Source organism: Pongo abelii, chromosome 6, assembly GCF_028885655.2.
Source record: "Pongo abelii isolate AG06213 chromosome 6, NHGRI_mPonAbe1-v2.0_pri, whole genome shotgun sequence".
In the NCBI taxonomy this organism is placed as follows: domain Eukaryota; kingdom Metazoa; phylum Chordata; class Mammalia; order Primates; family Hominidae; genus Pongo; species Pongo abelii.
Genome location: NC_071991.2, coordinates 9,919,888 through 9,944,881, shown reverse-complemented (window position 1 = coordinate 9,944,881; position 24,994 = coordinate 9,919,888). Strand labels below are relative to the sequence as shown.

The 24,994-nt window shown below is 48.2% G+C and overlaps 2 protein-coding genes and 1 pseudogene across 7 annotated transcripts in view; 2 read left to right on the top strand and 1 right to left on the bottom strand.

Moving 5' to 3' along the window:
- STAG3 (STAG3 cohesin complex component) overlaps positions 1–16,933 on the bottom strand; it is a 36,472-nt gene extending 19,539 nt beyond the window's left edge. For 2 of the 6 annotated variants that reach the window (XM_024249484.2, XM_024249485.2), the window contains exons 1-8: positions 16,824–16,931; positions 14,147–14,326; positions 12,631–12,733; positions 11,981–12,097; positions 8,534–8,630; positions 6,256–6,332; positions 5,769–5,973; positions 5,189–5,340 (exon numbers count right to left, since the gene is read on the bottom strand). In XM_024249484.2, the coding sequence (XP_024105252.2) occupies positions 5,189–5,340; positions 5,769–5,973; positions 6,256–6,332; positions 8,534–8,630; positions 11,981–12,097; positions 12,631–12,733; positions 14,147–14,262 (867 nt within the window). In that variant the 5' untranslated portion in view covers positions 14,263–14,326; positions 16,824–16,931. Of the gene's footprint in view, positions 1–5,188; positions 5,341–5,768; positions 5,974–6,255; positions 6,333–8,533; positions 8,631–11,980; positions 12,098–12,630; positions 12,734–14,146; positions 14,327–16,767 lie in introns of all 6 variants that reach the window. The other 4 variants (XM_054560241.1, XM_054560240.1, XM_054560238.1 and 1 more) reach the window with 4 other exon arrangements.
- On the top strand, positions 6,450–7,285 carry LOC100446701 (large ribosomal subunit protein eL29-like; annotated as a pseudogene).
- A 395-nt stretch (positions 16,934–17,328) lies between the features above and the next one.
- On the top strand, positions 17,329–24,837 carry GPC2 (glypican 2). The gene is made up of 10 exons (XM_024249483.3): positions 17,329–17,811; positions 18,481–18,639; positions 18,951–19,273; positions 20,041–20,121; positions 20,810–20,972; positions 22,166–22,296; positions 22,458–22,604; positions 22,706–22,845; positions 23,013–23,188; positions 23,961–24,837. The coding sequence occupies exons 1-10, from the start codon at positions 17,646–17,648 to the stop codon at positions 24,212–24,214; spliced, it is 1,740 nt and encodes a 579-aa protein (XP_024105251.2). The 5' UTR covers positions 17,329–17,645; the 3' UTR covers positions 24,215–24,837.
- The last annotated feature ends 157 nt before the right edge of the window (positions 24,838–24,994 follow it).

Genomic DNA, 24,994 nt, shown 5'->3' with positions numbered 1-24,994 from the left:
CACTCTGGCACCCAGGCTGGAGTACAGTGGTGTGACCATGGCTCATGGCAGCCTCCACCTCCTGGACTCGAGCAATCCTCCTGCCTCAGCCTCCCGAGTAGCCGGGAGTACAGATGCATGCCGCCACACCCAGCTAGTTAAAAAATTTTTTTTTTTTTTGTAGAGACTATGTTTGCCCAGGCTGGTCTTGAACTCCTGGGTTCAAGCGATCCTTCCACCTCAGCCTCCCAAAGTGCTGGGATTACAGGCATGGGCCATCACACCCAGCCTGATGTTACTACTGTAACTGTTTTGGGGTACCACAAACCGTGCCCATATAAGATGGCAAACTTAACAAATGTCTGTGTTCTGACTACTCTACCAACAAGAGTTTCCCTGTCTCTCTCTCTCTCTCCTTAGGCCTCCCGATTCATTCCTTGAGACACAAAAATATTGTAATTAGGTCAATTAATAACCCTCTTAAGTGTGCAAATGAAAGGAAGAGTCACATGTTTCTTACTTTAAATCAAAAGCTAGAAATGATTAAGCTTAGAGGCCAGGCGCGGTGGCTCACACCTATAATCCCAGCACTTTGGGTGGCCAAGGTGGGCAAATCACTTGAGGTCAGTTCGAGACCAGCCTAACCAACACGGCAAAACCCCGTCTCTACTAAAAATAGAAAATTAGTCGGGGGCGGTGGCGGGCACCTATAACCCCAGCTACTCAGGAGGCTGAGACAGGAGAATCACTTGAACCCGGGAGGCGGAGGTTGCAGTGAGCCAAGATCACGCCATCGCACTCTAGCCTGGGCAACAAAGTGAGACTCTGTCTCAAAAAGAAAAAAAAAAAAAGAAAGAAATGATTAAGCTTACTCGAAAGCCAAGACAGGCCAATCGACAGCTAGGCCTCTTGTGCCAAACAGCCAAGTTGTGAATGCAAAAGAAAAATTCTTGAAAGAAATTAAAAACGCTACTCCAGTGAACACACAAAGGGTAAGAAAGTTAAACAGTCTTATTGCTGATACAGAGACAGTTTTAGTAGTCGGAACAGAAAATCAAACCAGCCACAACATTCCCTTTGGCCAAAGCCTAATCCAGATCAATGTCCTAGCTGTTTTCCATTCTATGAAGGCTGAGCAAAGTAAGGAAGCAACAGAAGAAAAGTTTGAAGCTAGAAGTTAGTTCGTGAGGTTTAAGGAAAGAAGCCCTCTCCATAACATAAAAGTACAAGGTGAAGCAGCAAATACTGATAGAGAAGCAACAAGTTATCAAGAAAATCTAGCTAAGATCACTGATGAAGGTGGCTACACTAAACAATGAATTTTCAATGTGGACTAAACTGCCTTATATTGGAAAATGCCATCTAGGACTTTCACAGCTATTGAGGAGAAGTCAATGCCTGGCTTCAAAGCTTCAAAGGACAGCTTGACTCCTTGTTAGGGGCTAATGCAGTTGGTGACTTTAAGTTGAAGCCAATACTCATTTACCATTTTAAAAATCCTAAGGCCCTTAAGAATTATGCTAAATCTACTCTTCCTATGCTCTATAAATGAAACAAAGCCTAACTGATATCACATCTGTTCACAGCATGGTTTCCTGAATATTTTAAGCACATGGGTGAGACCTACTGCTCAGAAAAAAAAATTCCTTTCAAAATATTACTGCTCAATGACAATGCACCTGGTCACCCAAGAGCTCTGGTGAAGATGTACAAGGAGATCCATGTTGCTTTTTTCATGCCCACTAACACAACATCGATTTTGCAGCCCATGGAACAAGGAGTAATTTCAACTTCAAGTCTTATTATTTCAGAAATACATTTCATAAGGCTATAGCTGCCACAGTGATTCCTTTGATGATTTGGGCAAAGTCCATTTAAAACCTCCTGGGGTTAGGCATGGTGGCTCATGCCTACAATCCCAACTTTTTGGGAGGCTGAGGTGGGAGGACTGATTAAGCCCAGGAGTTCAAGACTAGCCTGGGCAACATGGTGAGACCCTGTCTCTACAGAAACAAAACAAAAACTAGCCAGGTGTGGTATGCAATCTGTAGTACCAGATACTTGGAAGGATAAGGCAGGAACATCACTTGAGCACAGGAGGTTGAGGCTGCAGTGAGCCATGACTGCACCAGTACATTCCGGTCTAGGCAACAGTGCAAGACCCTGTCTTCAAAACAAAAAACAAAACCAGAAAAACCCAACCCCCCGTCCGGGAAGGATTCACCATTTTATTTTATTTTATTTATTTTTGAGACGGAGTCTTGCTCCATAGCACAGGCTAGAATGCAGTGGCGCGATCTTGGCTCACTGCAACCTCTGCCTCCTGGGTTCAAGCAATTCTCCTGCTTCAGCCTCCCGAGTAGCTAAGATTACAAGCAGCACCACCACACCTAGCTAATTTTTGTATTTTTAGTAGAGATGGGTTTTTGCCATGTTGGCCAGGCTGTTTTCAAACTCCTGACCTCACATGATCCACCTGCCTCAGCCTCCCAAAGTGCTGGGATTACAGGAGTGAGCCACTGTGCCTGGCCAGGATTCACCATTTTAAATGCCATAAAGAACATTTGTGGTTCATGGGAGGAGGTCAAAATATCAATATTAACAAGAGTTAAGTTGATTCTAACCCTCATGGATGACTTTGAGAGGTTTAAGACTTCAGTAGGGGAAGTAACTACAGATGCAGTGGAAATAGCAAGAGAACTAGAAGTAGAGACTGAAGATGTGGCTGAATTGCTGCAATTTCATGACCTTGAACAGATAAGGAATTGCTTCTTATGGATGAACAAGGAAAGTGGTTTCCTGAAATGGAATCTATTCCTGCTGAAGAGGTTGTGAATATTGTTGAAATGACAACAAATGATTCAGACTATTACCTAAACTTAGCTGATAAAGCAGCACCAGGGCTTGAGAGAATTGACTCTTTGTTTTGAAAGAATTTCTACTGTGGGTAAAATGTCATCAAACAGCATTTCATGTTACAGAGAAATCTTTTGTAAAAGGAAGAGTCAGTAGATGCAGCAAACTTCACTGTTGTCTTATTTCAAGAAATTGCTACAGCCACCCTAACCTTCAGCAACCACTACCCTGATCAGTCGCCATCAACATGGAAGCAAGACCCTCCACCAACAAAAAGATTTAACTCGCTAAAGGTTCAGATTGTCATTAGCACTTTTTAGCAATAAAATATTTTTAAATTAAGGTACATACACTGCTTTTTAGACAATAGTCTTGCACACTTAACAGACTACAGTGTAAACATAACTTTCATATGCACTGAGAAATAAAAATTTTGATTTTTTGATTGTGTGACTCACTGTACTTCAATATTCACTTTATTGTGGTGGTCTGGAATTGAACCTACAATATCTTTGAGGTATGATGCCCGTATATGTTTCTAACAATTTGGAAAACAAATTTTTAGTAAGTTGCAGTTTGTTTAATAGAAGTGGAACTAGCAAAAATGAGAAGAAAGGAATTAGATCAGTGGTTCTCAACTGAGGCTAATTTTGTTCCCCAGGGGAGATTTAGCAGTGTCTAAAGATTTTTTTGGCTGCCACAACTTGGTGGGGGAGCAGGGTACTACTGGTATCTATCTAGTAGATAAAGGCCAGAGATGCTGCTAAACATCTCACCACGGCAGGACAGCCCCCCAACATCCATAGTGCCATTGTTGAAAAATCCTGGATCACATGAACAATAGATACCAAAGAAACAGAATTATAAGGAGAAAGGGAACATTCTTTAAGACAACAGACCCCACCTCTTCAATTATGTAAGAACAACATATCATTTTCGACAGGACATACTTAAGTCTTTAGGGCTGAAGTAGCTATATGTCCATATTTTACACTAAAATAGCAAAAATAGGTGAAGCAAATATGTAAAATACTTGGGAAAGGGAGACTGAGAAAAGGCTACTGGCTTTAGGAATTAGGAAGTCATTGGTTTAGAAAGCACAGTTTCAAAGAAAAATGGGGAAATAAGCTAGGTAGCAAAAAGGATTCAGTTAGTTGGACATTAAGGAAGTAAGGAAATACTACCCTAAAAGAAAGGATGGAAAAAAGAGTAACTCACAGAGGAGCAGAGTGAAATAAAGATTCAAGAGCCTATATACATTTATAAGTGGAGAGAAGAAAATAGTGGGGAGGAAGAAATTTAGGATAAAATGGGGGAATTATAATGATAATTGATTAAGCAAGAGCCCAGAGAAGCCAAAAAAGAAAAAGAAAAGAAAGATTCGCACTAGTGTACATAATTTAAAATCCGGGATAGATTAATACTCATAAGCTTTTAAGATCAACCTGACAATGAAAAATAACAAAAGAGAATGAGAGAAGTGGAAAGTTTCCTTCTCTAGTGATTTAGAATGAAAGAGATCTTTTGTGAGGGCTAGAGAAACAGCCAAATGATATGGTCAGACATGGTGAGTCCTGCCAACCTCATAGGAGGGGTCTTAGACGCTAACAGAGAGTGAGGAAAAAACATCAGTAGTGTTACTCTTATGACAGACCCAGCTGATTAAAGATTTCACCAGTGTAAAAGATTTTGCTATGCTTATGCCCCTCAGTGGTCATCTTTAAGCTTAAAAGGAAACAAAACAAGTATCTACTGTCAGCCAAGTGAGGCAATTTACTCATCTCATTTATTCTTCACAAAAAGGTGAGATTATTCCTTTTTTTAAAGAAAAGAAAACTGAAGAGAGGTTACATAAGGCTATGGAGCTAGTGACTAAATGGAACAGAATTTAAAGCCAGGAGTTCACTGGGAGGCCTGTTTTCTTTCCATTCCTTGAAAATTTGGCCTGCCTTGTCAATGGTTGGCTTTTAGTACTCCTGCAGTCACTTGCACACTGCACACTTGACAAGTAGGTCAAAACTTAATTCCCTGCATGACAGGCAGGTACAGCACTTAAACACTCCTAACAATGAGTGCTGACCAAAAAAAAAAAAAAAAAAAAAAAAAAAAAAAAAAAAAAACTGAGCAAAAGTGGAATTAGAGAGAACTCTAAATTACACATTATTTGTTGAGCCCACAACCCAGAAACAAGATGAGCATGCAATGACCCCTTACAGGATGGGTCTATGAAACTATTGCCAGACTCCATTATTCATGATCTTGAAAGACTGCCTAGGGCCTAATAAGGGGGTCTGTGGCAGAAGTGGGTTCAAGTTGGGAAAAAGGGAAGGAAGAAGCAGGGAACACTCCTCACCTCTTTGCGTTTCTCCAACAGGCTCTCCAGCCGCTCAGGTGCCCTCTGCCCTGGCCCCTTGTTTCTTTCAGCCTCATACTGACGCTGATTGTTATCTTGGTGCAGACTCAATTGGAGGGCAACTTTTACCAGGGAAGTCATCAGTTTCATAGCTTTGAGTAAGGAAAAAGAGATGAAGAAATCATTATTTAGGTCAGAGGAGAGAGGATGAGTAGAAGGAAAAAATAGAAGGAAAGAAGGGCAATGAAAATGAGAAGCCAGAGCAGGGTGACCCTAAAATCCTAAGACTCCCTCTCCTGGAGTGGACTGTTTCCCTCTAACTCTTGTGGTCTTCTTTTAACCATCAGCATACTCCTAGTGGTGAGCTCTGACAAAAATATTAAGCCTGGAAATTGTTGCTGTGATCTACCTCTTCTCAAAACTCCACTAGTGAGAAGCTGGATTGAAGTTTAGGATAAAAGAGGCATGGCTTTGAAGTGAAGAGCCAAGATGCAGGTAGGAAAGAAGACCCTGAATCAGAGAACAGAGGAAAGTCCTACAAACCCCCAGGAGAATGTCCAGAGTGAAAATGAATGCTCACCAGCCAGGGTGCTAGTGTGACGGAAGGCGCGGACTTGTGAGTCTGAGAGGCCAGTGAGCAGGGAGATGAGGTTGTCCATAGGGAAGCCATCATAGAGGAGGCTGTACTGGCACTGACAGACCAATGTCCTCACAAATTCACAGAAGCTGCCCTGGAACTTCTTCCAGGATGGACCTGGAGCTGTCAGAGGATAGTCCCCCGAGTCCTACAAAAGGATGTATGAAAAGGATGGGAAAGTTATTACCAGGTCCATGAAGTCATAGGGGCTTGGATGTCAAAACCCAACAGTCTAGTAAAAATATCTGTTATATCTCATTTCCTGGTATTCTCCCCAATTTGAGAGGCATATTCAGATCTCTTTTACCCCCAAGAGACTGAATTCCTCCTTCTAAAAGCTACCCTATTTCACAGAATCAAAAAGAAGGGGATAATAGGCATTGTGTTTTGAAATAAGAGGGGTAAGAGGATCCTGGTCGTCTTCTTCCACCTCATTAAACTGCTCTGTTAGGTGCTGGATGATCTCTGAGTTGGACATCTTCTTGAACATCTCAGGGGTCACAGTGCCTAAAGAATGAAGGATACGAGGTGCTTACAAGGAAAATAACAGGATGCTGTGATCATTTACAGATATAACTGAAGATGAGCAAAGAGACATTCTGCAAAGAGCTTAGGTGGGGAATCAGAAGACCCCCTGGTCAACAGTCTGCCAACATCCAACCATGTATCTGCTATAAGGCAATCTCTCTAAAAACCCAAAGGAAGGGGCCCACAGGTTATGGTGTAGACATGGCCAAATCCAAGAACCACACCTCACACAACCAGGCTGAAATCTGCACAGAAATGGCATCAAGAAACCCCAATCACAAAGATACAAATATCTTAAGCGGATAGACCCCAAGTTCCTGAGGAATATGTGCTTTGCCAAGAAGCATAATAAGAACGGCCTGAAGAAGATGCAGGCCGGCCGGGCGCAGTCGGTCATGCCTGTAATCCCAGCACTCTGGAAGGCCAAGGCGGGCGAATCACAAGGTCAGCAATTCGAGACCAGCCTGGCCAACATGGTGAAACCCTGTCTCTACTAAAAATGCAAAAAATGAACTGGGCATAGTTGCGGGTGCCTGTAATCCCAGCTACTCGGGAGGCTGAGGCAGGAGAACTGCTTGAATCCGGGAGGCGGAGGTTGCAGTGAGCTGAGATCGCACTACTGCACTCCAGCCTGGGCAACAAGTGAGACTCTGTCTCAAAAATAAAAAAGATGATGCAGGGTAACAATGCCAGGGCCATGAGTGCACATGCTGAGGCTATCAAGTCCCTCGTAAAGCCCAAGGAGGTTAAGCCGACTTGCCTACACTGCCCACCCCAAGCTTGAGAAGCATGCTTGCGCCCACAATGCCAAGGGGCTCAGGCTGTGCCAGCCAAAGGCCAAGGATCAAATGAAGGGCCAGGCTGCACCTCCACCTTCAGTTCCAGCTCAGGCTCCCAAAAGTACCCAGGCCTGTACAAAGGCTTCAGAGTAGAGATCTCTGTCTGCCAGCATGAGGACAGAAGGACTGGTGTCCCCTTGCACTATTTGTACAAATAAACCTGAGGCAGGATTTGTTTAAAAAAAAAAAAAAAAAAAGGAATCAAGCAGTGAAAAACTGTGCCAAAAAACAACAACAACGACAAAAAAAAAACAAAAAACAACAGGCCAGGCGCGATGGCTTACGCCTGTAATACCAACACTTTGGGAGGTCGAGGCAGGGGGATCGCCTGAGGTCAGGAGTTCAAGATCAGCCCGGTGAAACCCCATCTCTACTAAAATTACAAAAATTAGCCGCATATGGTGGCACACGCCTGTAATCCCAGCCACTTTGGAGGCTGAGACACGAGAATTGCTTAAACCGAGGATGTAGAGGTTGCAGTGAGCCGAGATTGTGCCATGCACTCTAGCCTGGGCAATAGAGTGAGACTCTGTCTCAAAAAACAAAACAAAACAAAACAAAAAAACAAAAAACAAAAACAAAAAAACAAAGAGAGCAATAAAACTAAGCCAGATGCTGATTTCTTATATAATACAACCTGACTGAGACCATCTGTCCCAATAAACTAAGCCATGGCAATAAGAGTTCTGGGGGTACCACAGCTACAGAGGAGAAATATTGGCAAAGTAGCTGGGAAACAAAGAGTAAGATTATTGCATCTAGAAAGACTAAAGGGTGTCTTCAAATTTGTGCCATAACATAAGCATGATTACTTCTTTTTCCCTAAAGTGTCTTGCCTCTAAACCAACATGGTTCCCTACTGGATCACTTCCCGTATTTATCAATAAAAAATTTAGTTAAAGAAGTGAAACTTTTCTCTCTTTTTTTTTGAAGACAGTCTGGCTCTGTCGCCCAGGCTGGAATGCAGTGGCGCTATCCTGGCTCACTATAACCTCCACCTCCTGGGTTCAAGCAATTCTACAGGCATGAGCCACCATACCCAGATAATTTTTTGTATTTTAGTAGGGGTTTCACCATGTTTCCCAGGCTGGTTTTAAACTCCTGACCTGAAGTGATCCACCCGCCTCAGCTTCCCAAAGTGCTGGGATTACAGGTGTGAGTCACAGTGCCCAGCCTAAATAAGTAAAATTTTTCTAATGCTTTACCATCTTCATTTAGGAAATGTTTAATCCTACCATCTTCATTTAGGAAATGTTTAATCCTACTTATCTAAATGGAGAAAGAATTTCATAACATAGCAACAAAAGGCTGGGAATTAGAAAGGGGGAGCAGTTTCCTCACCTTTACATCCGCAAGATTGGATGAAAAAGTTAACAAGCTCCAGAAATCCTGTATCCTGGTCTTGCTTGTAGCTATCCAGCCACTCATCTACCAAAGACTAGGGAAAAAAAATGTAGATGACTTCTATTTCTGGCAACATGACAGAACAGAAATCCTATATGATCTTCCCAGTTGAACCATCTAAACTTCTGTAAAACATTTAAAACATCTTTCACAATGTACTGGTGAACTAGAATGAAAGGTAAAATTTCATATAGGCCAAAAATGAGGTGTAAGTAGCAACCCTGGGAGGTAAACAAACTGACTTTTGCCCTAAAGGTTTCATTAATCCCTGAGGACCCTGACTTTGTATCCAGATGGCTGCATGGAGTGCAGAGCACAGGAGGTAGAGCCTAAGCTTTTTCTAAGATGAGTAGTCCAACAGGAGGCACCTAAATAAAGCTGGGTCCTGCAAAGAGTCAGATCCTCAAGGAAGTGAGATTGAACACTAAACCTACCGGGCAAATAGGGACAGCAAGAAAACTAGCTTGTTATGACCTGAGGGTGCAGTGGAGGGAAAAAAATAATTCTTCCTTGAGAATTCATAACCATAGTGAGCCCTCAGATCTGGATTTGCAATCAAGATTCACACCACATACATGATAGAATAATCAGAATAATCTTTTTTTCTTTTCCTTTTTTTTTTTTTTTTTTTTTGAGATGGAGTCTCACTCTGTAGCCCAAGCTGGAGTGCAATGGTGTGATCTTGGCTCACTACAACCTCCACCTCCCACGTTCAAGCAATTCTCCTGCTTCAGCCTCACAAGTAGCTGGGATTACAGGTGTGCGCCACCACGCCTGGCTAATGGCTAATTTTTGTATTTTTAGTAGAGACAGGGTTTCACCATATTGGCCAGGCTGGTCTTGAACTCCTGACCTCAAGTGAGATCCACCTTAGCCTCCCAAAGTGCTGGGATTACAGGCATGAGCCACCATACCCAGCCCAGAACAATCATTCAGATAATTAAAAGTGATTCAGGCTGGGAGCAGTAACCCAAGTAAAGTGAAACTCATGTTGCCCAGGCTGGTCTACCAAAAACAGAATAATTAGTCAGGCATGGCGGCACACGCCTGTAGTCCCAGCTATGAGAGAGGCTGAGGTGGGAAGATCACCACCTCGCCACTGAGGGAGGTCAAACCAGCAGGGAGCCGTGATAGCACCACTGCACTCCAGCCTAGAAAGAATGAGACCCTGTCTCAAAAAAAAAAAAAAAAGTGATTCTGGAGTGTCCCCAGACAACTGTCAAAGCAAAAGCAGGTTCCTCTCTTAAAAACTCAGCTTGGGCCTAGGCTCCAAAGAATTCCAACACATAAGAACTCCAGGGAAAATGACTGGCTCACAATAAAACCTAGTAAAACATATAAAGAAACAAGGCACTGACAGAATTATATTCACAAAGACTTTAGATAATAATCTATCATAGATTATAAAATCACTATGTTTAATAAAATTTTAAAAATAAAAGAGGGGGAGGATGGGCTAAAAAAAAAAGAAATAAAAGGCCAGGCATGGTGGCTCACACCTGTAATCCCAGCACTTTGGAAGGCCGAGGCGGGCAGATCACGAGGTCAAAAGATCGAGACCATCCCGGCCAACATGGTGAAACCCCGTCTCTGCTAAAAATACAAAAATTAGTTGGGTGTGGTGGCATGCATCTGTAATCCCAGCTACTCAGGAGGCTGGCAGGAGAATCGTGTGAACCCGGGAGGCGGAGGTTGCAGTGAGCCAAGATCGTGTCACTGCACTCCAGCCTGGCGACAGAACAAGACTCCGTCTCAAAAAAAAAAAACCTAACACGCTGTACAACTGCATATAAGGTGGAAAAGACATCTGGAATTAAAATGTGCTCAGGTCCTTGCAGAAGATAAGAAATCCAAAGGAAAGCAAGCAAAGGGGGAAAAAGAAACAGAAAAGATAAAATGAATGTACCAACTCAATACTAGGCCATAAGGCTAAGTCTCCATAATTTCTTTCTTTTTTTTTTTGAGACAGTCTCACTCTGTCATACAGGCTGGAGTGCCGTGGCACAATCTCAGCTCACTGCAACCTCCGCCTTCCGGGTTCAAGCAATTCTCATGCCTCAGCCTCCAAAGTGGCTGGGATTACAGACAAACGCCACCACACACAGCTAATTTTTGTATTTTTAGTAGAGACGGGGTTTCACCACGTTCGCCAGGCTGGTCTCAAACTCCTGGCCTCGAGTGATCTGCCCACCTCAGCCTCCTCAAGTGCTGAGATCACAGGTGTGAGCCACTGTGCCCGGCCCCTACATAAATTTCAAACACCACATTCCCTGACTACAACACAATGAAGTTAGAAATCAAATAACGAAAATATAACTAGCAAAATTCTGCATGTTTGAAAATTTTAAATATTTTCCCAGAAACTATAAAATTACACATTAATGTGGATAAATCTCGAACAATGTTAACTGAAATAATTAAATCACAGAAGCCTGAATAATGGATTCATTTACACAATTAAAGAACACATTCATAGCGGTAACACTATAATGAAAGATGAGAAAGACTAACACAAAATTCACTCTAGTGTTTACCTATGGGTAATAAGGGGACTGTGAGATGGGGTAGAAAGAAGGTACACAAAGGATCTCTATAGCACTATTAATGTTTCATTTCTTGAGCTGGGGCTGGAGATCTGAGTCATCATTTCATTTTTATTTTTTAAACTACATATAAGCTTTGTACACTTTTGGGTATTAGAACTTCAATAAAATTATAAAAAAAAAACAGAGGTAAAAATTATTAAGTATAATTGTCAAGATGGAGCTAAAAAATAACATGGGTGAACAAGGTGCCACTCACATCCAAGCTTCCTTCCTGTGTCATGCAATGCCTCTCCTCACCTGCTCCATCAATCAATAAAGGCATAATCACTCCTATGATACCTTTAAGAAAAGAACACGCTCTCTCAAAGCCAGGCGCCGTGACTCACGCCTATAATCCCAGCACTTTGGGAGGCCAAGGTGGGCGGATCACCTGAGGTCAGGAGTTAGAGACCAGCCTGGCCAACATAGCTAAACCCCATCTCTACTAAAAATACAAAAATTAGCTGGGCGTGGTGGCGCACGCCTGTAATCCCAGCTACTTGGGAGGCTGAGGCACAAGAATCGCTTGAACCCAGGAGGCAGAGGCTGCAGTGAGCCGAGACTGTGCCACTGCACTCCAGCCTGGGCGACAGAAAGAAACTCTGTCTCAAAAAAAAAAGAACATGCTCTCTCATTCAAGGTTACCCTTCTGTCACTCCAAGGATTCACCCCATAATCTTATTTTTCTTGATATGTTACACTCACTAAAATGTTCACATCAAATCAAGTTTGTAGACACTTGTCCTTACCACCTTACAAAAAGTGAGATGGTATCAACAGAGGTAAGACACTGCTTTACCTGCATGTCACTTTTGGCGGCTTTCACAGCATTGAAAAGATCATTGGCTGGTGGCTCTGACTTTTTCCGGCTATGACGATGTACCACTCGGTACCCTTTCTTTGGATGTTTTGCCACCTAATATGTATAAAAAGATCAGAAATATGAAAAAAAACAAAAAAGGTAACAGTGACATTAACACTTGGTTTCATCATTATCACACAAGTAGGCTTAAGCTGCCAATTCTACAGCAGAGTCTGAGTTAGACTCAGTCCTGAAATAATTGATTTTTATACTGTTATGAAGTTTATTAACTTTTTTCCCTTAAAAAAAAAAAAAGTCCTTGAGTCCCCTTCCTGTATCTCTATATCCTAACGTCCTTTTCTCTTCTTTTCTCTTCAAAATTTCTCTTCTTCCTATTTCCGTCCCTTAATACTTTGTAAATCTTGTCCTTTTATGAACTGTATCACCTGAACCTCTTTTAGGTTTTCTTTTTTTTTTTTTTGAGACGGAGTCTCGCTCTGTCGCCCAGGCTGGAGTGCAGTGGCGCAGTCTCGGCCCACTGCAAGCTCTGCCCCTGGGGTTCACGCCATTCTCCTGCCTCAGCCTCCCGAGTAGCTGGGCTGCTTCCCCCACAAGATTCAAAAACGAAAGAAAACTGGCTGACTCACCGGCGTTGTTTTCGGTGGTCGTTTTGCTGCTCTCTTCTTCACATTGCGATTCAAGCTGTCTTCAAAGTCACTGCCTTCATCAGCTAACAAAGAGTCACCATTCCTGTGAGAAAGTATGGTTCTCTTTAAATATAACCACCCTATTCCCTCCATATAAAAGGCAAATGAATTATGGTTTCTCTGTCTCTCACCGCACCCCATCTCCATGAGAAAAACATATTCAGATTTTAAGAAAAAATGAGCTTATTGTTAGTAGGAAGTTGGCACAGTCTTTTTTTTTTTTTTTTGAGACGGAGTTTCACTCTTGTCACCCAGGCTAAAGTGCAATGGCATGATCTCAGCTCACTGCAACCTCCGCCTCCAGGTTCAAGTGCGATTCTCCTACCTCAGCCTCCCGAGTAGCTGGGATTACAAGTGTTTCACTGTGTTGGCCAGGCTGGTCTCAAACTCCTGACCTCAGGTGATCCACCCGCCTCGGCCTCCCAAAGTGTTGGGATTATAGGCATGAGCCACCACACCCGGCCGGGACAAAGCCTTAAAGGAAAACTTTCACGTGAAAGCAATGGAGACTAAGAATGAGGAAACGAGGCAGGGGAAGGACAACCCTTCCTAGTGTTCTCTCCGAATAAGAGAATCAAATGATACTCACTTAGCAGGTAGAGAGATCACTGCTCTTTGTAGAGAAAAATAATCATGGCTCAGGAAGTCATCTATCATTCATCCATAAACGGGAGAGTAATACGTACCTAGAGTTAAATTTCACCCCTTTGAAACATAAACCACATGTCTTATCAATTCAAGTTTATAACTTTGATATAATCTGGTCCCCCACAGTAGCACTGACAGAAACAGAAATGATTCAGAGAAAGCCAATTAAAACAGCCAGGGGATAAAGCAGATCTGTATGAAATTCGCTTTTTTCCTTCTGGAAAGATAAAAAACCAAGATATATTACTGTAACCTACACAGAATAAACTCATATATGGTAATAAATAAGGATACACAGACCTATTTACAAAATCCCCAAGTAGAAGAAATAGGGGACACCAGCTAAAAAGTATATACAATTTGCCAGGCAACAAATAAAGAACTCTTTACTCCCCCATCTGCCAGCTCTCAGCCCCCACCAGGGTTGGTACATGCTGAACACAGAAATGTGTTTAAGAGAGGTTTAGACAAGATGGATGATGGATTAAAAACAGGATGTGCTTGAACCCGGGAGGCGGAGGTTGCAGTGAGCTGAGATCTCGCCACTGCACTCCAGCCTGGGCAACAGGGCGAGACTCCGTCTCAAAAAAAAAAAAAACAGGATGTCCTACTATTTTGATGTCTACAACATCTAGGACCGCCAAAAAAAACACCTGGAGCTGGAGGGAGGGTGTCACTGTGCTGAACGAGTATAGCATTTCTGGTGTTTTCACACAGTCTCATGCATATTATCATCAATGTGGGAAAACAAGAGGGGGAAGGCTGCCACGGACACAGGAAGTGGCCACATAATGCAACATCTACTTACCCCTCTGAGGTATGGTTTGAGTCCCTGTCATCAAAGGGTAGACCGGCAGAGGAACTAGAAGATGCAGACAAGGCCCTCTTGGTATCTCCCACAGCTCTTTGCAATGGGGAAGACATGCTTGGAGAGGAGGAGCTATGGGGCCAGGAAGATGAGGACCGCAGGGTAGGTATGGCGATCCAGCTGGGGAAGAAAGAGAAGAAAGGGCTCCTACCACAGCACTTCTCCATCCCCAGCTCTGACCAGTCCCTTTCTTTCCAAGGGAATGGTTCTAGAACTCTGGGGTCAGGTGAGGGTGACCAAAAACTAAGACAAAGGCTGGGCACTGTGGCTCATGCCTATAATCCCAGCACTTTGGGAGGCCAAGGCAGGAGGACGGCTTGAGCCCAGGAGTTCAAGACCAGCCTGGGCAATACAGCAAGACCCTATTTCTAAAAATAATAATAATAATAATAATTAGCCAGGTGTGGTAGAGCATGCCTGTATTCAGCTATTCAGGAGGCTGAGGTGGGAGGACTGCTTGAGTCCAGGAGTTCAAGGCTGCAGTGAGCTATGATCGCACCACTGTACTCCATCCAGCCTGGGTGACAGAAGAAGACCCTGTCCCCCCCCCAAAAAAAAGTGATAATAAATAAGACAAATGGCTGGGCGCCTGTAATCCCAGCACTTTAGGAGGCCGAGGCAGGCAGATCACCTGAGGTCAGGGGTTCGAGACCAGCCTGACCAACATGGAGAAACCCCGTTTCTACTAAAAATACAAAATTATCCGGGTGTGGTGGCATATGCCTGCAATCCCAGCTACTTGGGAGGCTAAGGCAGGAGAATCACTTGAATCTGGAAGGCGGAGGTTGAGGTGAGCCGAGATCGTGCCACTGCACTCCAGCCTGGGCAATAAAAGTGAAACTCCATCTCAAAATAAATAAATAAATAAGACAAAGAGCTGACCTAAGACATCAAGGGATTAAGGACAACAACACCCCAGAAACTGGCCAGCAGGTTTGGAGTTGCTCTCCAAAAGCTGAGGAAGTCACACACCAGGGTAGCTTCAGACACATCTCTCTCTAGAGGCTGTGGAAGTGCAAACTGCCTACTGCAAGGAAATTTAACTCATAGGTTTTTTTCTTTAAAAAAAAAAAATGCACACTGGGTGCGGCAGATCACACTTGTAATCCCAGAACTTTAGGCAGCTGAGGCGGGAGGACTGCTTGAGCCCAGTAGTTCAACACCAACCTGGGCAACATAGCAAGACCCTATCTCTACAAAAAATAAGCAAAAACTAGCTAGGTGTTGTTGCGCACACCTGTGGTCCCAGCTACTCAGGAGGCTGAGGCAGGAGGACTGCTTGAGCCCAGCAGTTTGAGACCAGCCTTGGCAACATGAGACACATCCAAAAAAAAAAAAAAAAATCCAAGCAAGGCACACACCAGGGCAGCTTCAGACACAGCCCTCTCTAGAGGCTTCAGAAGTGTAAACTGCCTGCTGCAAGGGAATTTAACTTATAGGTTTAAAAAAAAAAAAAAAAGGCAACGTGCCCAGGGTGGCTCAAACCTGGAATCCCAGCACTTTGAGAAGCTGAAGCAGGAGAACTGCCTGACCCCACGAGTTCAAAATCAGCCTGGGCAACATAGCAAGATCCTGTCTCTACGAAAAAACCAAAACAAAACAAAAAAAAACTAGCCAGGCGTGGTGGTGCACCTGTAGTCCCGGCTACTCGGCAGAACGAAGCAGGACGATCGCCTGAGCCCAGGAGGTCGAGGCTGCAGCGAGCTATGACTGCACCACTGCACTCCAGCCTGGGCAACAGAGTGAGGCTGCCTCAAAAAAAAAAAAAGTAATGACAAATAAATAAAATAAGGCAAAGAGTGGACCTAAAGCACCAAGGGATTAAAGACACCAAGGCCCCAGAAACTGGGCAGTGGGTTTGGAATTGCTCTCCAAAAGCCGAGGCGTGGTGCACAGTGCTCCCGCCTATAATCCCAGTACTTTGGGAGGGCGAAGTGGGAGCATCGCTTGGGTCCAGGAGTTCAAGACCAGCCTGGGCCACGTAGCAAGGCCCTGTCTCTAAAAAAAACAAATTAAATGAAAAAAAAAAAAAAAAAGCCAAGCAAGGCACACAGCAGGGCAGCTTCAGACGCACCCCTCTCTGGAGGCTTCGGAAGTATAAACTGACCTCTGCAAGGGAACTTACAGGTTTTTAAAAATGAAATTAAAAAAAATAAAGAAAGAAAAAAATAAGAAAAAAAATACAAGAAGACCCCAGTCTTTCGTTTCTAGAGGACTAGCACCTGATTCCACCTGGAATGGAACGGGAGGCTCTTAAGGATTTGGGGGTGGAGGCGCCATGAGAATAGGGCTATGGAAACGCAAAAGGAGTAAAGGCAGGTACTTATTTCCTATTTTTCCAGAAGGTAAAAATATCTACGACTGCCCCTGGGGTAAGCAGCTTCAGGATAAAGAGCCTTCCAAGCGCTTAAGAGAGTGGACTCTCAGTCTATGGAGGCCTGGGGAGAGGATTCTCGGGCTCTGTGGCGGAGGCCATTGGGGGCACGGCCTGGGAAGGCTCCTAGTGTCAGGGCCGGGAGGGTTGCGAGAGGGCGTATTCGCCGGTCAAGGAGAAACCTCACTGTCAGAGCCTGGAAGAGTGACTTCTGGCCGAGCAGGGTTCAGGGAAGGTCCCCACCTCAGGTCCCTCGGGTGGCTCTGGCCACCCCACCTTCCACACAGGCGCCCGCCGCTGCCCTTCCGGGGGCGAAAGATTCCAGAAAAGCGCGGGAAAGCACAAGACACGCTGTGCGCAAGCGCAATCCCAACGGCTCGCCCAGGGCCAGTAGCTATCGCGAGGCTTGGAAGTGTGCGAGCTGATGCGCGCCACGTTTGAGTCGCGCCACGTTTGAGTCACGCCGCTCCACAGCCTCGTGTGGCCTCAAGCTCTCAGGCGTGCTGCCCTATCACGTGGGCTTGGGCACGCGGTCGGCCCGCTTTAGCCCCGCCCCCACCCAGGCCCCACCCCCGCTGCCCTCAATCTCCTACTCCATTGGGCGGGTTTTGGACCAGACTGGTAGTAACCCCTTTAATCTGGCTTCTCAATTGCCATAGGCTGGGTTCCACCCAGGCCCCGCCTTTTGAGCCGGATCGCCACGCCCCCGAGCGAGGCCACGCCCCTATTTCACCAACCTCCTCAGTGCCGGCCGGGTCCCGCCCCCCTGCCGAGCTTCCGCGCTACATTGGCTTAATTTCTTCCTTGCCCCCGCCCCTGAAGCCAGTTCCGAGCTATTATTGGCGGGGCCCCGCCTCGGGCCCCGCCCCCTGTCCGGCTCCCCGCTCCCATTGTCTCGACAGATGCCGCCTGGTCCAGCTATCGTGCTCGGTATTCAGTTTTCCGGGGTACCGCTCTTTCTCTGGCCCGCGGAGCGGTCCCGCGGCCGAGTACCGGATTCTCGAGTTTGGGAGGCTCTTCTTTCCTCCTTAGGACCCACTTTGCCGTCCTGGGGTGGCTGCAGCTATGTCCGCGCTGCGACCTCTCCTGCTTCTGCTGCTGCCTCTGTGTCCCGGTCCTGGTCCCGGACCCGGGAGCGAGGCAAAGGTCACCCGGAGTTGTGCAGAGACCCGGCAGGTGCTGGGGGCCCGGGGATATAGCTTAAACCTAATCCCTCCCGCCCTGATCTCAGGTGAGGAGAAAGAGGAAGACTAGAGAATTGGGGGTGGGGGGCGGGGGCGGGGCCTCCTCATCTCACAATAACTCTCTTCCCTTTCAGAGTGACCGTTATACTAATCTTTTCATCCCACAGTAATGTCTGTTCTCCTCCTGTAACTTCCTTACCGGGATCACAATAACCCTCCTATGCACAGAATAGCGCTCCTACTCCATCCCCACCCCAGGAATCCCCTCCTCCTAATTAACACCCCCCTATGTGTTTCTTTCTTCACAGCCATGTTCTCCTCGCTGTTTCTATTAGCCCCTTCTATGAGAATACTTTATTGCTCACCAAGTAACCCCACCCTTCCAAGCCCCATTCTTCATCCCCTGGAAGCTGTTCTCCAAGTCCCTCAAGGTCTGGGGTGTGGACGTTGGGGAGGGTCACCTGAGGACACTCTGACCACTGACTTGGCCCTCAGGGCAGCTGTTAAATAGATGATCCCGTGGCTAATGGGAGTGAACTTGGGATGGATGAGGAGACAATAAGGTGGGGGATAGGGTCAGGTGGGGAAGAGAGTACAGACAATAGAAAAGAGACCAGGCAGGTATAAGAGAAGGCATAGTCCCCAGAGATAGGTGGGAAATGGAAGGGATTTTAGGATATCACTTCCCACCATTCCTTCACGTCTCCTCTGTCCAGGTGAGCACCTCCGGGTCTGTCCCCAGGAGTACACCTGCTGTTCCAGTGAGACAGAGCAGAGGCTGATCAGGGAGGCTGAGGCCACCTTCCAAGGCCTGGTGGAGGACAGCGGCTCCTTTCTGGTTCACACACTGGCTGCCAGGCACAGAAAATTTGATGGTGAGGACCTGGGGTCCCCAAACTCAGCTTCATAGCTCCTGTCGATGCTTAGGACCCCAGCAAGGCTCCTGTCCCCACTCCTTACTCCATCGGTGAAGATTCCATCCCCTCCCAGCCCGCCCACCCCCAGACTCTGTCTCCAGGGCCCTGCCCTCCCTCATTCCCTGTCTGCCCCATCTCTGAGAGTTACTCAGTTTCTGATTCACTTGTCTTTTCTCTTCTCTCCCATCCCCTCCTACCTCTGCCTGTTCACTTTTCTCCCCATTCTCTGGCCTCACCCGCCTTCCACCTGTTCCCTGCATTTGCTGCAGAGTTTTTTCTGGAGATGCTCTCAGTAGCCCAGCACTCTCTGACCCAGCTCTTCTCCCACTCCTACGGCCGCCTGTATGCCCAGCACGCCCTCATATTCAATGGCCTGTTCTCTCGGCTGCGAGACTTCTATGGGGAATCTGGTGAGGGGTTGGATGACACCCTGGCGGATTTCTGGGCACAGCTCCTGGAGAGAGTGTTCCCGCTGCTGCACCCACAGTACAGCTTCCCCCCTGACTACCTGCTCTGCCTCTCACGCTTGGCCTCATCTACCGATGGCTCTCTGCAGCCCTTCGGGGACTCACCCCGCCGCCTCCGCCTGCAGGTGAGGGATCCTGAGGCCCGAGCTTCAGCCACTTCTGACCTAGTGACCCCTGAACTGTGCACCACTCACCTCCAAACTGGTGTGCTCCAGTCACCTCTGACCTGGTGATCCCTATCCTGAGCTTTACTCACCACTGCCCGACCCAGTGCCCCTTGGTCTTCTTGAAGCGGATGCCCCCGCCCCTGCCACCTCCCACTCTGTGCTCTAGTTTCACACAAACACTCACCTGCCCTTAACCTCCAGCCACCTTTGTGCCAACCCTTCCCTAATCCTAACACTTTGACTTCCTCTGGTTCAACTAACAGGAATTACGCATTCAATACACAAAAGGCATTTTCTTTTATAGTATCACATTTAGTTGTCATCATACCCCTGTGAGGTAGACAGTCATGCCCTTATTTTACAGATGAGAAAACTGAGGCTCCCAGAGGTTAAGCTTTTCAGCCAGTAAGTGGCAGAGCCATGGCTCACACCCAGGTCTTCTGGCTTCAAGTTCAGTGTTAGTTCCGATACACAATTTCTTTCTCTCTAAGCCCTGCACAACATAATCCCTCCATCTCTTCCCAAGCCTTCCTTTGTTTTTCTTTAAGACTATAATTCCTGTGGGGGCTCTTGAACCTGCCTCTCTGTGCCACCCAACACTCGACCCACTTTGAGACAACCCCACAAACCCAACCCTCACTGCTCTTGATGCAGTCTCTTGGCTCCAGTCTTGACTGACCCATAATAACTTTGTGGGTTTTCTCACCTTCTTTGCCTTCTCCCAGATAACCCGGACCCTGGTGGCTGCCCGAGCCTTTGTGCAGGGCCTGGAGACTGGAAGAAGTGTGGTCAGCGAAGCACTTAAGGTTAGAGGGGGCCTGAGTATGGGCAGGGCCCAGGGAGGGAGAGGTGGAAGTGAGAGAGACCCCACAAGGAAGAAACAGCCACCAGCCAGCAGGACAGGCCTGGGGCTCTGTCTGCCTCCAGGCCCTGGTGTCCCAGGATGAATTAGGAAGGAGGGGGCTAGAGTGAAACCTCCACTGGTCCACGATCCATGATCTCTGACCCCCTTCTCCCCTCTGTGGACCCATACCCTCCTCAGTCCCCAAGGGCCTGCTCATCTCCATAGCAGTTGGAGATGGGATACTGCCCCCGCCCAACCCCTCAGGATCCCTCAATGACTCCACTTCCCTGCTGCTGAAGGCCAGATGCCTGGCTTGGCCTCTCTCACTGCCCATCCTCTACCTGACCTCCCAGCCTCACCTTCTGACTCCTGACTGCCTCCTCCCTCCCCAGCTGTGATGGGCTCACTCTTGGCCTTTGAATCTTCCCTCCACCCCTAACTGCCTCTCTAGTTCCACCCCTCCCACGAATCAGAGTCAGCAACCCGGAACCTCCCTCCTCAGATCTGTGACAATCTCACCTGCTGCCACGTGGGGTCACCAACCCTAGGTGTGGGGTGAGGTATGTGATTTCTGTCTGTGCCCAGCACCAAGCCGGGCTGAGAGCAGCCACAACGTTTGTAGAGGACACTGCCCCACTCTCTGCCCCCAGGTGCCGGTGTCTGAAAGCTGCAGCCAGGCTCTGATGCGTCTCATCGGCTGTCCCCTGTGCCGGGGGGTCCCCTCACTTATGCCCTGCCAGGGCTTCTGCCTCAACGTGGTTCGTGGCTGTCTCAGCAGCAGGGGACTGGAGCCTGACTGGGGCAACTATCTGGGTGAGGGGATTCAAGAAAGCCTGAGCCAGGCATGGTGGCTCACACCTGTAATCACAGCACTTTGAGAGGCTGAGGCAGGAGGATCACTTGAGGCCAGGAGTTGGAGCCCAGCTGGGGCAACATAGCTAGACGTCATCTCAAGAAAGAAAGAGAGAAAGAGAGAGAGAAAGAAAGAGAGAAAGAGAGAGAGAAAGAAAGAGAGAGACAGAAAAAGAAAGAAAGAAAGAAGGAAAGAAAGAAAGAGAAAGAAAGAAGGAAGGAAGGAAATAAATAAATAAATAAATAAATAAATCAGCCAGGCGTGGTAGCAGCCGCGCCTGTAGTCCCAGTTACTCCTGAGGCTGAGGCAGGAGGATCACTTGAGGCCAGGAGTTGGAGGCCCGCCTGGGCAATGTAGCTAGACCCCATCTCTACCAAAAAAAAAAAAAAGAAAGAAAGAAATTATCAGGCATGGTGGCACACGTGCCTGTTGTCCCAGTTACTCCAGAGGCTGAGGTAGGAGGCTCCCTTGGTCCCAGGAGTTAGAGGCTGCAGTAAGCTATGATGGTGCCACTATACTCCAGACTGAGTGAGAGAGTAAGACCCTGTCTTTAAAAAAATCCTAAAATTGGCCAGGCACGGTGGCTCATGCTTGTAATCCTAGCACTTTGGGAGGCCGAGGCAGGCGGATCACAAGGACAAGTTCAGGAGTTCAAGACCAGCTTGGCCAATATGGTGAAACCCCGTCTCTACCAAAAAAAAAATATATATATATATATATATATATGTATATAAATTAGCCGGCATGGTGGCGGGCACCTGTAGTCCCAGCTACTCCGGAGGCTGAGGCAGAAGAATAGCTTGAACCCAGGAGGCAGAGGTTGCAGTGACCCGAGATCGCGCCACTGCACTCCATCCAGCCTGGGCGACAGAGTGAGACTCCGTCTCAAAACAAAACAAAAAAAATCCTAAAATCCTAAAATTTAAATTTAAATTTTAAAAAAGTCTGGGATGGAGGAGGGTCCTGAGTAAGGCTGGGGGTGAAATGGAGAGGGGCTCTAAAGCCAAACTGGGGGGAAACATGAGAGGGAGCTCATGTGAGTTTCCCCCAAACACTTTGCTACTTCTCTGAGGCCCAAGTGAGGATTTTCGGGAACATGCTAATTCAGTATCACCACTCATCCCATCCTTTCTCTTTCTCTCCCTCCCTTAAGATGGTCTCCTGATCCTGGCTGATAAGCTCCAGGGCCCCTTTTCCTTTGAGCTGGCGGCTGAGTCCATTGGGGTGAAGATCTCGGAGGGTTTGATGTACCTGCAGGAAAACAGTGCGAAGGTGTCCGCCCAGGTACAGGGGAGAGAAGGGTGGAGGTGAGGCCCGGGGCGGGGACGGTGTGGGTGTCAGAGAGACAGTATAGGGGATCTGGGAAGAGACTCTGGGGTCAGAGTGGGGACGCAGTGTGGTTTCCCCCCAGGGTGACTGTGTGAGGTCTCTTCCCCGTGCCGCAGGTGTTTCAGGAGTGCGGCCCCCCCCACCCGGTGCCTGCCCGCAACCGTCGAGCCCCGCCGCCCCGGGAAGAGGCGGGCCGGCTGTGGTCGATGGTGACCGAGGAGGAGCGGCCCACGACGGCCGCGGGCACCAACCTGCACCGGCTGGTGCGTGAGATGACCAAGAGTTGGGGGCGGGGGGGGGCCGGGGCCGGGAATGGGTGTGGGGGTTGCGCTCCAGCTCGCCCCGCCCCCTCTCGCCCGCCCAGGTGTGGGAGCTCCGCGAGCGTCTGGCCCGGATGCGGGGCTTCTGGGCCCGGCTGTCCCTGACGGTGTGCGGAGACTCTCGCATGGCAGCGGACGCCTCGCTGGAGGCGGCGCCCTGCTGGACCGGAGCCGGGCGGGGCCGGTGAGCCTCGGGGGCGTCCGGGGGGGCAGAAGGGGGCGGGGCCGCGGCCGGGAGGGGCGGGGCCGCGGCCGGGAGGGGCGGGGCCGCGGCCGGGAGGGGCGGGGCCGCGGCCGGGAGGGGCGGGGCCGCGCGCGCTAGCTGGAGCCTCGGGGTTGCTCTGCTCCCAGGTACTTGCCGCCAGTGGTCGGGGGCTCCCTGGCCGAGCAGGTCAACAACCCCGAGCTCAAGGTGGACGCCTCGGGCCCCGATGTCCCGACACGGCGGCGTCGGCTACAGCTCCGGGCGGCCACGGCCAGAATGAAAGCGGCCGCACTGGGACACGACCTGGACGGGCAGGACATGGGTGAGACCCCGGCATCCCTGAGCCTGAGCCCCGCCCACTGCCCTTAAGCCTCTCCCCTCTCCTGGTAGTTCCCGCCCGCGCCTCTGCTCTTAGCGTTCATTCATTCATTCACTAATTCATTCAACGAGCATTTATTGAGCGTTGACCTCAAAGACTGGGGGTAACAGATCAATGAGGGGGTCTGTATCCTTTTGGGCCAGTAGGGGAGACACGAAAACATTCTTATAGAACAGTGGGAAGCCCCTTATAATGGGCAAAGGGCAGTGTGAAAATGGGGGAGGGGGCAACTTGGGGGAGGCTGGGAAGCCAGGGTGGTGGGTGACATTGAGCTGGCTCCGCAGGGTGGAGTTTGCCAAACAGAGAAGCAAGGCACAGACACTCATTGTTTTCTTCTCTCCTTCTATCTGTCTGTCTCTGTCTCTCTTTGTCACTCTTCCCCCACCCCTCTTCCTGGCTTCTCTCTGCTTCTGTGTACTTCTGATTTTTCTGTTTTTTCCTGTTATGCTCTCTCCCCATCTGCCTGTCTTTTTTTCTCTCTGTCTTACTGTCTCCCATCATGATCTCTCCCCGCCTATGTCTGCTGTTGAATCTCTCCGTCCTTCTCTCCCTGCCTTCCTGTCACTCATGGTCTTTCTCCCTTCCCCAACCCGGCATCCACCTGTGTCTCCCTCCCCTGCCTCTCTCTTTCTGTTTTTATCTCAATTTCTTTTCCTCCCTCTGTCTCCCTCTGCTTCTCCCTCCCATCCTGCTCTGTCCCTCTTCTTCCCTACAGATGAGGACGCCAGCGGCTCTGGAGGGGGACAGCAGTATGCAGATGACTGGATGGCTGGGGCTGTGGCTCCCCCAGCCCGGCCGCCTCGGCCTCCATACCCTCCTAGAAGGGACGGTTCTGGGGGCAAAGGAGGAGGTGGCAGTGCCCGCTACAACCAGGGCCGGAGCAGGAGTGGGGGGGCATCTATTGGTTTTCACACCCAAACCATCCTCATTCTCTCCCTCGCAGCCCTGGCCCTGCTTGGACCTCGATAACGGGGGAGGGGTGCCCTAGCATCAGAAGGGTTCATGGCCCTTTCCCCTCCTCCCCCCTCAGCTGGGCCTGGGGAGGAGTCGAAGGGGGCTGCAGAGAGGGTAGAGAAGGGACTTTGCAGGTGAATGGCTGGGGCCCCAAATCCAGGAGATTTTCATCAGAGGTGGGTGGGTGTTCACAATATTTATTTTTTCATTTGGTAATGGAAGGGGGGCCTGGGGGTATTTATTTAGGAGGGAGTGTGGTTTCCTTAGAGGGTATAGTCTCCAGCCCTCTAAGGCTGGGGCTGGTGATCAGCCTCAACAGAGAAAATGAGGAGTTTAGAGTTGCAGCTGGGGAAGGGGTTTGAAGGAAGTTGGAAGTGGGGAGGGCTGGGGGTATCTGGTCTCAGAAATGGACCAGCTGGATGCAGGGCAGGGGACTGGGGGTGCTTGAGTAGGATGTGAGACTTCGTGGGCCTGGGTTCTGTTGAGTTTTTTCAGTATCAATTTCTTAAACCAAATTTTAAAAAAAACATGGTGGGGGGTGCTCATCTCATGACCTCTGCCACCCACATCCTTCACAAACTCCATGTTTCAGTGTTTGAGTCTATGTTTATTCTGCAAATAAATGGTAATGTACTGGACCCCATGTGTGGCTTCTGTGCTGTCACCATCAGTGCCTGAGCCCTGGCTCCTAGCAGAGGTCTCAGAGCCTCTGTGACTGGCTCATTTTCTGCTGGCTTTTCACCTGCCTTGGCACCTGTCCCCAGGAGGCAGGCCTAGACAATAACCCCTGATCTC